Source organism: Aegilops tauschii, chromosome 6, assembly GCF_002575655.3.
Source record: "Aegilops tauschii subsp. strangulata cultivar AL8/78 chromosome 6, Aet v6.0, whole genome shotgun sequence".
Classification (NCBI taxonomy): domain Eukaryota; kingdom Viridiplantae; phylum Streptophyta; class Magnoliopsida; order Poales; family Poaceae; genus Aegilops; species Aegilops tauschii.
The window spans coordinates 179673045-179689059 of NC_053040.3; the positions used below are offsets into that span (position 1 = coordinate 179673045).

The window sequence follows — 16015 nt, forward strand, 5'->3', positions numbered from 1 at the left end:
TGGCAGAGTCATATTGGTTGCATCTTTCATGTGGTGTCTAGCTTACATTGCTTCTTATTTGCTGGAATGGTTTCTGCTTAGTTTACACAAACAGTTGTGAACATGCCATGCCGTCCTGTTTTTCGTACATATTCCATCCTGGTATCATGTGTTTGCCTTACATCAAAGTAGTGATTGTCAATATCATGCATGAATGAGTTCTGAAGAGAGAATTTTATTGCTTTTTCTTGTCGGTTTTACTTGACAATTCAAAATCAATAAAGCGGAAGGAAGTTAGCAAGGCAGCGGATAAAGGTGCTCCTTCCGAACGGAGGGCCTCTACAGTTTCTACTCCTCCACACCCCCAAGATGATTTCCAAGACAACACATGCATAGACACTCAACAAAGCTGTGTTTATGATGAGCACGTCTCCCCTAGTGCAGCATCACCGGTGCTCCCTCTAACTTGGCACTGTTATATGTGGTTGCATGTTATGTGTGATGTCTAGCTTGTATTGCTTCTAATTTTGTTGAATTCCATCTGCTTACTTTACATATTATACTTGAATAAGACACATGTTCCTGTTTCTAGAACATACTATATCTGTCTATCACAGCATGTTCTTACATCAAATTACTACTGTTGTGTAACCTGCAACAATCACTTATCATAAGACACGTTTGACTTCGGAGTGTGATATAGGTTACATCTCACATTCTTTTCTAGCTTGTACTACTAATTTGTTGAAATGGCACTTATGACGAGACAGTTTTAACTTGGTAGAGTGATATTCGTTGCATCTTTCATATGGTGTCTAGCTTTCATTGCTTCTAATTTGTTGAAATGCCTTCTCCTTAGTTTACACATCATAAGCTATGAATATGCAATGCTGTGAATATGCAATGGCACTAATGACGAGAGACCTCTTACATGGTAGTGTGATGTTGTTTGCATCTTGCATATGATTTATTTCTTGTACTGCTTCACATTTGTTTAAACGCCATTTATGATGAGACACTGTTAACTTGGCAGAGTGATATTTGTAGCATCTTTCATATGGTGTCTACCTTCCATTGCATTGCTTCTAATTTGGTGAAATGTCTTATTCTTAGTTTACACATCATAGTTCTGGTTATCTCTTCCGTCCTGTTTTTCATACATATTACATCCTCCTATCATGTGGTTGTCTAACATCAAAGTTCAGTTCGTCTGCATCACGCATCAATTTGTTCTGAAGAACTAAATTGTTATTCGTTTTTCTTGTCGGCTTGACTTAACATGGCACAGAGAAAGAGGAAGAAACACAGAATGGCAGGGAATGAGAAGCGGATGAATCCTGCAGATTCTGCTGGTACTGATGGTGCAATAGAAGGTCAAAGTCCAGCGGAAAATTCTACAAACACGGCATCCCATGCTACACGAGTTGCAAAAAAAGCCAAACAGAAACAAATAGCTGCCACCAAACAAGCAGAGACAGCCCTAGTTCTTGCAACACCTACCACAGTACTACCAGCTGCACGACTTACTCGTGCGTCAACTGAGCTAGCAGCACATTCCCAAGCTCCCTTGCCACCTGACACTACTTCCCAAGCACTCTTGACACAAGACGAGTTGGCAATATCAGATGAACCTTGTGAGCTTCAACAGCAAGAAGGTAGTTGCTGGAGTCAAGTTACAGTTGCATGCTTCTTTATATGTAGTCTCACAGTTTGATGTACACTAACACTTCCTATGTTCGTTGTTGGACTAGCACCTAGGCGCAAGAGGAAACAAACATCAGGGATAATGCTCGATAGGTTAACTAAATCTAGAGGAGGAAGAATGGAGATCCGTTTGAGGCAGGTTTAAAAAGGCCACGTGATGCTACAGAGTCAGCCAAGTTAGTATCAGAGGCAGCGGTTGCCGTTAGGTGTCATGTACGTATCCTCCCAACATGGATTCAGTACAGGAATGACAAAGACGAAACCCAGTTCAACACCTTACTCAACCATTTATATGTAAGTATGGTTATGTATGGAAACTAGTAATATCGTCTTGCTCTATCCCATACTTTCTAGGTTGCTGATAATGAGACTCCCATAATTTTCAACAGATGAGGTTCAAGTTGGATAGCCAAGATGATACAACCAGACAAGCTTGCACCCATGTTTTCAAGTCTGCTCTGCGACAGTATCGGTATAACTTGAGGAAAACTCACTTTGAAGGCAAGGCTAACAGTGAACTTTCCCAAACATCTCCAGTGGAAAATATATCGGATGAAGACTGCAGGGGCCTTGTTAAACACTGGTCTGATCCGAAGTATCAGGTACATTATATATATGTGATCAGATCACATGTTGAAGTCCTATTTACGCATGTGCCACACAAATCTATCTTCTTGTAGGTGAACTGTTCAAAGAACAAGGCCAACCGTACGAAAATTCCAACAGACGACAGGATCTCGTAGCTATATTGCACACTGCGAGGCTCTTGTAATTAGCTGCTGTTTCACTCTTTTCGCTGTACCATATTATTAGATCTATATTGACTTGTTCGAAATGCAGAGGAAAGCCCGCAAGGATCAAAAAGTACCTGAACCAAATGTTGTGGAAATCTTCAAGGACTGTCACACCAGCAAGAAGAAGGGCATGACTACACCAGTCAAAGTCGCTGTTGTAAGTCCTTAATCCTCATGCCTTTTAACTACTACTTACTCTGACTTGTGCCTTGAACTGCATGGTTTGCAGCTAATGTCCATTACTCTTTTCAATTTTATACACAATTGTCTTAGCGTATCATTGCACCTTACAAGGTTTAAAAGAGAGGAGTGATGTTCCTTTGATCTTGACCCATAATCTAGTTCCGTGCTGGACTTGCCCACACAACGTTACAATTGCCTGTTTGTCTGTTCTCAGTTGTTTTGTGATATGAATGATGTCATACTATGCTTACCGTATTATAAACTTCGTCTCTTGATCCTTAGCCCTCAATACAATGTGAAGAAATAGACAATACATTAGCGATGGTGCATGGTCATATGTTTGGAACCTGGTTTTATTATGTACTTTGCAATAAAATACAACTAATATTTTACATGGGTTCACCAGAATAAGTTATGTATATAGACCAAAGCTATTTTGTTTGGTTTTTCTGCCTCCTTAATATCTTCTGTTCTGGTACTACTAATGTAAAACCTCAACTTTTCAGCGAGCTATGGAAAAAAATGGTGGAACCGCCACCTTCTGAAGGTGGCGAGGCAACTATAACCGCAATGTCAGCTCTTGCTGCAGTGGGTCAGTACTTGTCCACTAACAATGCCAAAAGCACGTTCCTGCGTAATATTGGGTTGGTTGTTAAGGCAATATCGTCCAAACTGCCTCATGATCAAGATATGCAAGCTCAAAGCAATGTTGTATCTGCGCTCCAGACACAAGTCCATTCCCTAATAGAGACCCTTTGTGAAACAAGGAGAAACATTGCTCAATGTCGTCAAGATATGCATGGTTTTGAAACCAGACTATCAGACATTTGCTATGTTGTTCAGGAGCCTAGGGGAAATGAAGGCGAGGGTTATGGTGCTCCATCGGACAATACAGCATGAAAACGTAACAGTCAGGTCAAATGAACTGAGCTTCTGAACTTCTGGTGGTGCATTTTGCTAGACTGTTAAGTTTTATGCCAACCTTCCTTTTGTTAATAGTTGTAATTTGTTTTGGTGCGATACAAAATTTATTCTTAACGTGCAGCCACCGGCTGAAGAAAACAGCAAGCCATTTTTGTATAGTGTAGGGTGTTCCCTATATTTGCACTGGTGGCGATCTTTGATGCCGAGTGGATGTAATCTGTGCAATCGCCTTAATAGCCTAGCGTTAGTTTCGGCCTTATTTATTTCCTAGTCTTCTTTTTCCCTGGTTTGCTAGTGGCCGCAACTACCATGGGCCATATACGGGCCGTAGGATCCATGGGTCTCCTACGGGCCGTCGATAAATGGGCATGTAATCGGTGGGCCTCGGGCCGTCGGATAAATGGGTCTACATGGGCCGTAATCGGGCGTAATTGGTATCAGCCCAGCATGGTAACAGGCCGTTAACAGGCCGTAGGACAGCAAAGGCTTAATTCTGTCACAGGCATAACGGGTCGTTAATGGGCCAGAATATAGGACGGGGTGGAAACGGCGCAACGGGTTAACAGGCCAGAAACGGGCTGACTCTTGCCATGGGCCGAATTTGGCCCATTAGGGTAACAGGCCAGTAACGGGCCGACTCTTGCCATGGGCCGAATTTGGCCCATTAGGGGAACAGGCCAGTAACGGGCCGACTCTTGCCATGGGCCGAATTTGGCCCATTAGGGGAACAGGCCAGTAACGGGCCGGAAGTAATCGAGGGCCGAAAAGGAGCCCAAGAACGTATGGGCCGTCAATAGGCCGAAAGCTAACACGGGCTGGAAACGGCCCATGTAAATCACGGGCCGTTAACGGGTATAAAGAAAATTACTGTTCATTATGGGCTAGAGTCACCGTGGGCCTGTAAAGGGCCGAAAGATACGAAGGCCTCATATGGGCCGAAAGACGTCGTGGTCCATACATGGGCTAGTGTTATATTCGACGGCCCACATGACGTTGTTGGGCCGATTTCCTTTAGGGCCTAACGGGCCGTGAGTTAACGGGCCGTAAAATGGGCTATTTGCGAAGAGACCATTAACAGGCTTTTCATGGGCCAGCCCGTTAAATTTTGACCAAGTCAAACGGGCTGGCTTTGTAAGCTAAATGGGCCAGTGGTGGGCCGTGGCATGTGTCGACATATCATAGGCGCCTATCTGACCCACTGACGAGCTGACACGTGTTTCGTCCGGCCAATAAGAATTTTACACGTGGAAATTTCCCATTGGTCGGGGCTGTTAACGGGTTATCGGATCCAAAACCGGACCCGATAGCTTAACGGTGTTCCGTTACGGTGGATGCCACGTGTCGGTCACCCTTGACGAAAGCACTTCTGTGACGCGCGATTTATCGTCATGGAAGTGGACACTTCCGTGATGATAATTTTGGTAATGTCATGGAACACTTCTACGACAGCACAGGTATGACTATCTTGATTCTGTCATAAAATCGTCATGGATGTACATGCATGACAAAAAACGCGACCTACTGTGACAAACACGTATCATCACGGAAGTGTATTTTTTGGTAGTGGATGTAGTCTTCTACCACAATTGGCGTGGTCATGTCGCCCAGCTGTGGGATTGCCGGGGCCACCACCGGCGCGAGGTCATTGTCAGGCACCACCACCATCGCGAGGCCATCTTCAGGCAGGACAGGCACGACCATCGCTAGGTCATCCTCAGCCACCACCAACTCTTGCCCATGGTCAGCCACCACCATCTCTTGCCCTTGGTCAGCCACCACCATCGCTAGGTCATCCTCAGCCTGATGCCCACTCTGCTCCTCTTCTTCCCCGCCACTCCAATCCGGATCATCCTCCTTGTTGTCTTTGCTGCAGCCAGAATCGCTGCTGCTTTGGCTGTAGCCAGTGGCGTTGCTGCTTTGGCTATAGCCAGTGTCGCTGCTGCTGCTCCCATTGCCTGTCAAAATGCAACAATGACCGTTAACAATCGATGCGAGACAAAGCCAAATGTAGAGGAATAAGAAGAGGCAGAACGTACTGGCATCATCGTCGTCAGCGTAGCGCATGCGACACATAGTCGCGTTGAACACCTTCACGATGAGCATGGTGGCGTCGCCGTCGTACCTGAAGAGAAGGAAGTACCCCAGCCGTAGGTCGTAGGCACGGTAGAACTTCTCCCAGCCACGACACAAGTACATGTGGCCCTCCTTGATCACCAACTCCACGTCCCACAGCCTGCAAAACCCGCTGCCGGCCTGTCGCAGCTTCACATTATTTGGCGGATCTTCACCCAGCATGTTCATAAAAGTGTCAGGCAGCCTCTACAGTTTGGGAAAATGAGTGATGTAGCAAACAACAGAGTTATCATAATGAGATGGGTGAAGGGGAGATCTCTCCTTTTATATACCTGCCTCATGGATGATACTGAAGTCCCAAGTATGATACTGAAGAACTCGGAAGCATCCAACTCTACTGCGGTGTGGCAGGGCGGAGTCTGCGGTGGCGGCTTCCCCTCTGATAAGCAGCAGAAGAGACCAATTAGTACCCTTACAACATTATAACATAAGAAATTTTGAGCAGAAGATAATCAACTACACCAAGTTATCATTTCTCATTCAAAAAACAATGCACTTGTGGACATATGATGACTCTAGTTGAATTTATTAGTAGCACTAGTCGTCAAAAATGTTGACTTTAGTTGAATTTCATATAATAACTAATTTAACTTCTTTCGGTCAGCAAACTAGTCAACTAGCTAGCAGTATAAAAACATTCAACTAAAGAAAAGAAAGAAACTGCAAAACGTGGCGGAACCCTAAATAAGAAAGTATAAAAACATGTATTTTTCTTCTTCTTCCCATCTTCTTCTTTTTTCCTCTTTTTCCTTTTCTTCTTCTTCCTCTTCTTCCTTTTCTTCTTCTTCTTCTTCTTCTTCTTCTTCTTCTTTTTCGTCTTCTAAAATAAAATAAACTAAAAAAAGGGGGGAAAGATTACTCACCGGTGGGTCGGGGTGGCCGGTGGAGGGGGAGGCCGCGGCGGGTGGGGGCGGCGGCGGCCCGGTGGAGGGGCGCCGCGGCGGCTGGGGGCGGCGGCCCGTGGAGGGGGCGGCCGCGGCTGGTGGGGCGGCGGCGGCCCGGTGGAGGAGGCGGCCGCGGCGGGCGACGGGGCGAGGAGCGAGTGGGCGGCGGCGGCAGGTGGGGCGACGGGACCAGGCAGCGGGTGGTGGGGCAACGGGGCGAGGGGGCGGCGGCGGCAGGTGGGGCGACGGGACCAGGGGCGGCGGGTGGTGGGGCAACGGGGCGAGGGGCGGCAGTGGCGGGTGGTGGGGCGACGGGGCGAGGGGGGCGGCGGCGGGTGGTGGGGCGACGGGGCAAGGGGGACGGCGGGTGGTCGGGGCGACGGGGCGAGGGGCGGCGGCGGGTGGTGGGGCGGCGGTGGTCTCGTCGGGGAGAGGACAGAAAGAGAGAGAGGGAGGGGCGGGGTGGGGGGAGCCGTTAGTTAGGTTATTTCTTTGCCGTCCGCTTTTTTTCTCTTTGCCGTCTGCTAGCGGACGGCAAAGAGGGGGCCGTTAGTTTTTTGTTAAGCTGCTCGTTAGTGGGGCCCACCTCCCTCTTTGCTCCGCTAGCTGACGGCAAAGAATCTTTGTCGTCAGCTGGCGGACGGCAAAGAATCTTTGTCGTCAGCTGGCGGACGGCAAAGAACTGGCTGATGGCAAAGACCTTCTTTGCCATCAGCCTGTTCTTTGTCGTCCGTTTTCTGTAAGCGGACGGCAAAGATCTTCTTTGCCGTCAGCTGACGGCAAATAAGCCAATTCCAGTAGTGACAGGGGGAGATGTATAGAAGAAGTACATCAGGATTCAGCTTCTCGCAAGCAAGAATATCAAGGCCCGTGAATCAGTAAATGCAAGTCAACTTCACGTTGACAGGCACCTAATGGGTAGTATACACCCAGTGGACGGGAAACCTCCACCACCCCAGGTCATAGTGCACACAATGACCGGGACATCAGAATACTCGACTCAATCGCACTGGGAAATCGCGAGCAGTCACCATGGGTAACGATATTTCCATCAACTATATATTGATATATAGATTCTGGAGAATCATATAACCGGAAGTCTACAATTGTCGACATACATTTCTCAACTAGATTGCAAAAACCTTTTAAATGATTCAGATCCAAAGACCATGGCCATGGCAAAGTGTGAACAACACTCGGACTGAACTCAAGCAAAGGGTGTAATCTAGGTAGAAATGATCTTGCTCAATAATGGGAAGGTATTCATAAGCAATACCTACACCAGTTTTCTTCTGGAAACAGAATTGAGAACAACAAGGTGGTGAAACAAAGAGCAAGTATTGTAGCATAAGGGTTCACGCAGATACCCAACTATTCTCTAGAGGTGGAATTCTTTCCGATAACTTATATCATTGGCAGTACAAAATCATCTATCTATGCAGTTGATAGATGTAGTGATTACATATCCATGTAGATCACTAGATTCAGATATAGATGGTTCCTGACGGAACCTCAATTCCGAATTGAAGTACAAAATGCAACATACATCGTGTAAAATCATAAGTTACCATATGACTTATTATTATCGTCGGTACATTTGGTACAACCGACGTAGTGAGTTCCTTATTCACAAGGATTACTCCTAAAATGATGATTATCCATGTTTGTGTGTCTGCAATGACGACACATGTAATCATCTAAATGACGGAGTTTAAAATGAAGGATTTGGGTAAACCAAAATACCCGCTCGTTACTACAAATTGAGCACCTTCATTCATACATTATGGTATACTATGTTGTCTATATCCATAATATATTGGAGAAATTCATTGTGGACAAATTTTATCCATTCATAACTCTCATGGGAGTTCATTCTCTAGATGTAGAGAAAGATCCATTTAGACCATGAGACGATGGAAATGAGATATTGGGACTCAACGTTCCACAATGCCATTGGATCCACCAAACACAATTGGTTGGTACTCAAGAATATCTTTCGATATCTCCAAGGAATCAAACATCTTGTCATGTTTTTTCAGTCTTACAGAAATGTGAACACCGATATCATTGGATACATCGATCAGATCCCCACTATGTCAGATCGTAGACAAGCTTAGTGTTCCTACTAGGTGTGGTAGCCCTCTCATGAAGAGTCTTCAAAACAGACCTCATGGCTACATCCACCAACCATTATCTCAAAGATAATGTTTCTTGTGTTGCCCGGAAGCAAACAGGTTACATAATAAGCAATATCATTATATTGCATATCTTGCAAGTCAAATCATTCGACTGATTTGTTCATTGGGTCTCTACCAACTTCTATGTTCCAGAAATGTGTTCATGGAATTGGTATGTGACGGCTTCTAATTTTGCAAGAATTAGGGGAAGTATCTTTCTGAATTGTTCCTGTTTAATGCATCATATTATACTCTTTTTCCCTTCATAAGTTTACTATACAGGTTCTCATAAAGGTTTTTAATGAGGTAATATCAACACAAGATTATATGTCATATTTTCCGTTTTCCCAACGGGGTTTTTAGGAAAGTATATACGACATATTTATTGTCCTCCAAATTCTATGTATACACTTCATATCGAGTTAACAGAGGCAATACTCATTATATGTTGGAATTTTTTCGCCTTATTTTTCCCAATGGGTTTGAAGGAGTTTTATCAACATATCCTACACTACTCCTTATATTTTTCCCACAGGTTTTTTTTAGAGGAGACTATTTCAAGATGATGAACACGCTCAAGGACAAGTAAAGATTAGGGGGGTGTTAGAATTTAATTAATTAATGTAATTAGTTAATTCAATCTCTACTTGTAACCGCACGTGGATATCCCCACGGTGTGGAACCCACATATCGTTCCTGGACCGTCGCCTCCAGGAACCGCCTTCTGAACCTTCGCGTCCTTTGGATGCGTCCGATCCCCCTGTATACAAGTGTTCAATCATCAATGGAAAAGTATCTTATTGATTCATTTGTTCGACTCTCTTGTTCGTTTACAATCAATTCTTCACAAATCCGAGGCTACAAAGGCACATAAACTAGGGGGGGGGGGGGGGGGGCACAATGTTTTTTGGGGGGAAGTTGCAATTATACTAAAACGTCATTTTAGGGTTATTACAATAAGATAGCACTAGCCGTGCCAAATCCAAAGGTAGTTGACCCAGATAGACTGCCCTCCTACGACTGATTTGGGTTTGCTTGACTAATTCATGAGCAAACTTGTTGCCATGTCTCTCTATCTTAAAAAAAAACATTTGATCTATCTTGCAGAAGTTCCCTAATCACCATGCAATGTCTCTCCATGTTGCCATAAATGTTTGAGATGACAACAGCACAATCAGATTCAACTATGATCTCTTCATTACCCATATCAAGAGCAGCCTTCGGCCCAATGGCACGCACAAGCTTCAGCCTCTTGAAGACTAGCACAGATAGGCAGTTTTACACCCTCATCTCTGACAAATCTTTCCATGTTATCTCTTATAATATATCCAGCACTAGCTTCACCCGTATTGGCCACAAACGCAACATCTGTGTTAACTTTGAACCATCCATCAGGTGGTTTGTCCATCTAGATTTCCCACTTGACCTAGTCCGGATTTGTTCAGCACTGACATTTGGCACTTTAGGGGAGCAGTAGCATGAACCGGCTTCTTTCCCTTATCATCAATAGTAAGGCACTCACCTGAAAAAGCAACAATGTAAGAATCCATGATGGAGCATTTTCCTTGGTCATGGACCACATCATTTCGTAGGAACCAACCATGCCAGAAGACTAGACCAAGCCACGCTACTTCGGTTTGATTTTGGAGAGTTTTCCCTGGTCATACACCACATCATTTCGTAGGAACCAACCATGCCAAAAGACTAAAAGGACCAAACCACGCTACTTCGGTTTGATTTTGGCGAGGAGGATCAGAGACTGACTGTATTTGAAAACCCTTTCCTCCCAAAGATCCCCACCCCTCGCATCTGATCTCGCAAGGCCCAGGCATTTGTACATTTCGCCACAGCAGAAAACCATTCTCATCCGCCATACCACATATATTGCACCTACCATCTCTTTCCAAATTCCTCTTCCATTTGTTCTGCTTTGTAGCGAGATTATCAGAGGCTAGGGATTTAACATTCCACACACAAGTTCCACATATTCCTGTCGCCCTTCCGAGCAATACTACTTCCGGTCTGATTTTCATCGGACTGCTTCAAATTATTATGCCAGCTTGTACGCACTTCAGACAAAGAAGTGCCTGGATGATTCGTAGTGCCAAGCCGTCACATCCTCCTTCCGTTTGGGTAGTTTTATCTTCAAAATCTCCTCCGCATCATTTGGCCAGAACACCTCCTGCACCGAAGTCCCATTCCATTCCTTACTCCCACGTAAGAAAAGATCACAAACTCTCGAGTCCAAGACTGTTTCCTGCTACTAAATAAATGTAAAAAAACACATAAAGTAGGCAGGGGGAGACCACAATGCTAAATGTAAAAAAAAATAGTAGGATAAAAATATGTTACATTTACTTTAAAAGAAAAAGGGATGCCATCCTGTCACGAGGATAATCCACATTCATCACCCACACGCTTTGATAAACCAAAGTTGAGTACATTCCAGCGATTAACAACGAGACCCCAGACAATACCAACACGCTTTAATTAAGCAGCTAATCATATAGCCCCTCCTGCTCCCAGCCGTCCACGAGGAAATCTACCATTTCCTGCCATTGGAAAACCAAAAAGATGAGTAAAGACAATGCAAAGTGTAACATGCTATGAGGTTTGCAGGAGATCTTACACCAAGAGGGATCGGCTGTGCAAATGTCTTGGTGCTTCCTAGCAGGCTCTCATACGTAGCATTCCAACTACAGTCAACAGGCATATGCATGACAAAGGGACCAGCGCCAATCTCAAACAGTTGTTGCAAAAAAGACACCACCAGGAACTAAAACTAATGTCTAATACTTCAAAGTTTACATGAGATTCCAGAAAAGGTGTTACACAAGATTCTGCACTCTTGGAAATCACTAGTCAAAACCGAACTGACAAAACCAACAGATTGATGATACATATAACATATCCTCGAATCAAAGTGAGCCACAAATTATGATAGCCGGTCAGGAGAATGCCAGAAATTGAGTACACAACTTCAAGCAGGTAAGGTATTTAACGCTATGATAGACTAGTAGACTGTTTTGGTTATTGCAAAATCTTCCGAATATTCAAGATCTTTGAGGCTCCATTAGAACAAATAAAATGCATGAAAGTTACCCTATTTTTGGCTCCCGGGTCTTTTGACGCTGAGAATTAAGCCTTCTGTTTCCAACCCACTGCTGTCTAGTCTGGTTCCAGAGTAGAAGACCTACAGAATTGGAAAAAAAAATTGTCGGTTAAACTAGTGTTTTGGCTGGCTGAGTAACCACTGTCAGCAATTTCAAGATCATAAAGCACAGCTAACAACAGCAATTAGTCATAAATAGAGTAACATCACTACAAAGTCAGCACAACTACTGCGTATAGCCATATAAGATTATCATTTGTGAACACATCGTGACATAGTGTGTCAAGGAAATAATAGTCCTTGTTTGATGATCAAGATGAAAAATACAAAGAGAGTGCTTTTGTTACTCCATATATGTATTGCTTGCTAAGAATTTTTGCCTACTCTGGGAACCTCTTTTCCTTCAATCATGTTGCGGTTGGATATTTCAGTTAATTCAGAGGAGCTGTTGATGCTGCACATGTTACATATGTGAAGTTGTGTTTCTTGTTGCCCTTTTCGTTCTACCATTGCCTTTTCTCATGTTTTATATCTTTTGACGCTGATTTTGTATATTGATTTGTTCAGGCAGGGGATCAAGGTTTTCTCAATTCATATTATATTCATTTTGCCAATTCCCGTGTTTATGATGCAATAAAACCTTTAACGCCTTAACATCACCAACACCTTCCCACATGGTATAATGTTGATGCCGGTCTTTACATGCTTGCCAGTAAGGTCCACATTCACGCACAGATCATGTATTTTTGTGGCATCCTCTGATACTGACGGTTTTGTTACTACTAGATAATTGATTGTTTTAGAAAAACAACAGCATAGCATTAGGATCCCTGAATAAAGTATACTCGATCCAGCATTTAAATTTACTAGAAGGGTTGGGCGCGCTTCGCTGCACCGTTGTTGTTGTTGTTGTTGGGATTTCATATAAAGATAAAAGTTGGTTTGTCGCGTGGGGAAGATGATGAAGTGTTTTCTTTTATAATGCAGTGTTTTAGTGGGCTTTCTTGGCGGTGTGATTGTATGTTATCTGCTAATCAACCAATACTTATGTGGGGAAGTTTCTTGCGTTGGTGGCCGCTTGTACTATACGCATGTATTATATTAGTGTTATAGTTCAGATGTTGGCGCTTCTTTTTTAGATGGTGAGAGGCTGCACGGGACTGATGTGTTTTTACAGGCTGGTTGCTACCGATTAATTTGAGAAATAGTGGAGCCACTCAAAATCGTGAATCAAATCCAAAATTAAATCTATGTTTTTAAGGCGACGCTTTGCTTTAAGGCGCTGGGGGGGCGCCTCCTTACAGACGCCTTAAAAACATAGAATTAAATACCTGAATTGAATGAAAGAGCTCATTGAGAAATAGTTGACCTGGTCAAATCGTGAACTAAATCCAAAATTGAACACCTCAATTTAATAGGAGGGCTCCAAAATTAGGGAGCATAGTGTATTAGATGATTCTCTTCTCATGGTAACAAAGAAACAAAACAAATCCTTATAATTTTATTAATAATCTAGCTTGCATAATTATTTATTACTTGCTATAAGCCATAACCTAACTAAAGGTATATGGAAGTGAGAGGGACATGCATTGTGGAAGGTTAGATTTTTTTACCTTGATTTACAAACTCATTTGGGTTGCTGCTACTTCCAGCTCCATGCTGCTCACTAGATTGTGCTGCTGTGCTGATGGAAGACATACTACGCTGTGACTGCAAGGCACTGTTCTCCATTTCACGTGGACTTGTACTCCAAAAATCTTCAGACAAACTACGATGTTTTATCGAGCGCCCTTGAATCCTTAAACCTTTAGAAGGCTCATCAACAGCTGTTATAGGAGTAGACTTCGCACATCCAAAACAATTTCTGCTCTGTTGCAAACCAGGATTGACCAATAAATGATTAGAACCAAGTATTTGAGAGAAGTTGCAAAAAAATGGAAACAAGAAAATGCTTGTGTAAAACCTATTGTGAGATCAACTTCCACTCCAAGCTTATAATAAGGTTTTACAGTAGTTGCCTGGTTTTCCATTGTGATTACATGAAACATGTCCACAATTGAGGAAAGCTAGAATGCATTAAACAAAACATTAAAACAAAATCTAACTTGGGTGTCAATCATTTAAATAGTATCTACAGAATATGTGTTCATTTAAAACATTTGAAACTTCTCTCATTTGATATCGAATCGGTTATGATTCTATGCACATTTAAAACTGGATTAAGAATAAGTGATCATTCGGACTTGATACTCATGTGGTGAAAAAGACGCTACACTAGATCTGCACATGCTGACTGACAATATCCAAAAATGTCTTGTTTTTGGAGTTCAGTAATTAACGAAGGTTATCATATTGATATTTGAGCACATGGCAAACATCAGCAACTCTGGTGCATTCCCGTCAAATTTGGAAAGTTGTTAGCTAGATATGTTGAAGATGAATCTATGTTTTTTTAAAGGAAAACTATATACATGATAATACTCAGCAGTATACTCACATTCTTAAGCTTAAGTTTACTTAGAAATATCAGCCAATCTAAGCAACTAGTTACAGGATTGATATTTTGTCTTTTCTAGTTCCGCAAACAAATACAAAATTCAATATCACTGGACCAAGCAAAACATCGATTTATGTTTCCCTGTTCCGTGCAAGCAGAATTATGCTAAACCTCCCTAGAAAGCCACTGTCTGGAGGCTTCAGGGGCAGGAAAGAACAAGGAGCTACAAGGAACCTAACAGCAGACCAAAAGTATCAGTCTATAAACAGACTTGCTGGAAAACCACCGAACATTCCTTGGGCAGGTAATGACCACGAACAAAAAGACATGGTACCATATCAAGCAATCATTCAGGTCGAGTTCAAACAGCTGACCCCTCCCGGTAACCAATTATTTCTGACCAACAGGAGCTGATCAGGTAAGTGAATACAGAGACCTTAAATGCATGGCTAAAACCTATCTAATAACAGAGACCATTGGAGATTGGCACCACTATCATGAACACATTTCATCATATGAACCGCAGCAACCGACCGCCTACACGCCAATAAAAAAAATCACCTTTGTCTCATCGCAGTAGGCTAACTCTGAGAAACTACCGAGAATCACAAAATCATCCGAACCAAACGGGAGCGCTGATCCACTTCCCGCGCGATACGATACAGGTCTCCTCTAATAACCTGAGACGGAGCAATCGCGCGGCAGCAGAGCGCCCAGCGGGCATGAACAAGGCGAGCGAGAGATGGAGCGAGGTGGATAGGCAGGGAGTCGTACCCCACGCAGGCGACGAGGCGGCGCACCCACGAGGAGAGCGACCCGCAGCCTAGCAGCATAGCATCCGGCTCACCGTCGAAGGAGGCGCACGCACGGTCCCCAGCCCCGCCGCCGCCGCCGCTGCCGCAAACCCTAACCCTAGAACCACCCGCCCGTCCGGGGGGTCCGCTACCTCGCCTGGGTTCCCTCGCTCGCACGCACGCACGCACCGTTGCTCTCAGTCGCTCTTTTTTTCTCTCTCCTTGGAATTGGAATTTCGATCGACGGGAGGAGGTCGGGGGGATTAGGACATTATTAGGTGGCGGCTTTCTTCTCCCTTATCTGCTTTTGGGTTTGTGCGCGGAGTGGGGGAGAATCATTGCAGTTGGTTGGCGTTGCTGTGCTGGGCTAGCTTTTTTTTTCTTTTTTCTTTGGAGCTACGTTGCGTTGCTAGGCTAGCTAGGCGCCCGGCAGGGGGAGATCCCGCGTGCACGTGCCCAAATTGCTCCGCGTGTGCAGGCGAAAGTGGTAGCGCCCGTGCGAGGGTGACAGGTGGGGCCTCCCGCGGGGATTCGTTGGAGCCCGGATCAGTTGAGAGCTAGTCGTCCTGGCTAGGCTAGGATTACTTTCTTTTAGGGACTAGGATTAGCTTGGCTTGGAAATTTTTGAAACCTGACGTGCAAGCCTGCTACTGGTATTACGTGCTAGGGAGACTTGAACACCTTGAAATGTGATCACCATATTATCTTTTACAAGAGTATCAATAATCTCTACAAATGAATCTTTTATTCACTTCACACATCTTACTTTTAACTAGTTTGGCTATATGATGGACAACACAATTAGCCTCTCTAGAAGCATGCTAAAAATAATAT

The 16015-nt window shown here is 44.0% G+C and overlaps 1 protein-coding gene across 2 annotated transcripts; it reads right to left on the minus strand.

The window, feature by feature from the left end:
- Positions 1–11092: 11092 nt before the first annotated feature.
- Positions 11093–15545, minus strand: LOC109756911 (uncharacterized). Of its 2 annotated transcripts, none has more exons than XM_020315759.4 (5): positions 15162–15545; positions 13504–13759; positions 11881–11971; positions 11408–11474; positions 11093–11330 (listed from the first exon to the last, which is right to left on the minus strand). In XM_020315759.4, exons 2-5 carry the CDS (start codon positions 13619–13621, stop codon positions 11277–11279), a joined length of 330 nt encoding a protein of 109 aa, XP_020171348.1. In that variant the 5' UTR covers positions 13622–13759; positions 15162–15545; the 3' UTR covers positions 11093–11276. The 2 variants fall into 2 exon arrangements, with proteins under 2 accessions (XP_020171348.1, XP_020171343.1); XM_020315754.4 differs by having other exon boundaries at positions 13504–13754; positions 15162–15537.
- Positions 15546–16015: the final 470 nt, after the last annotated feature.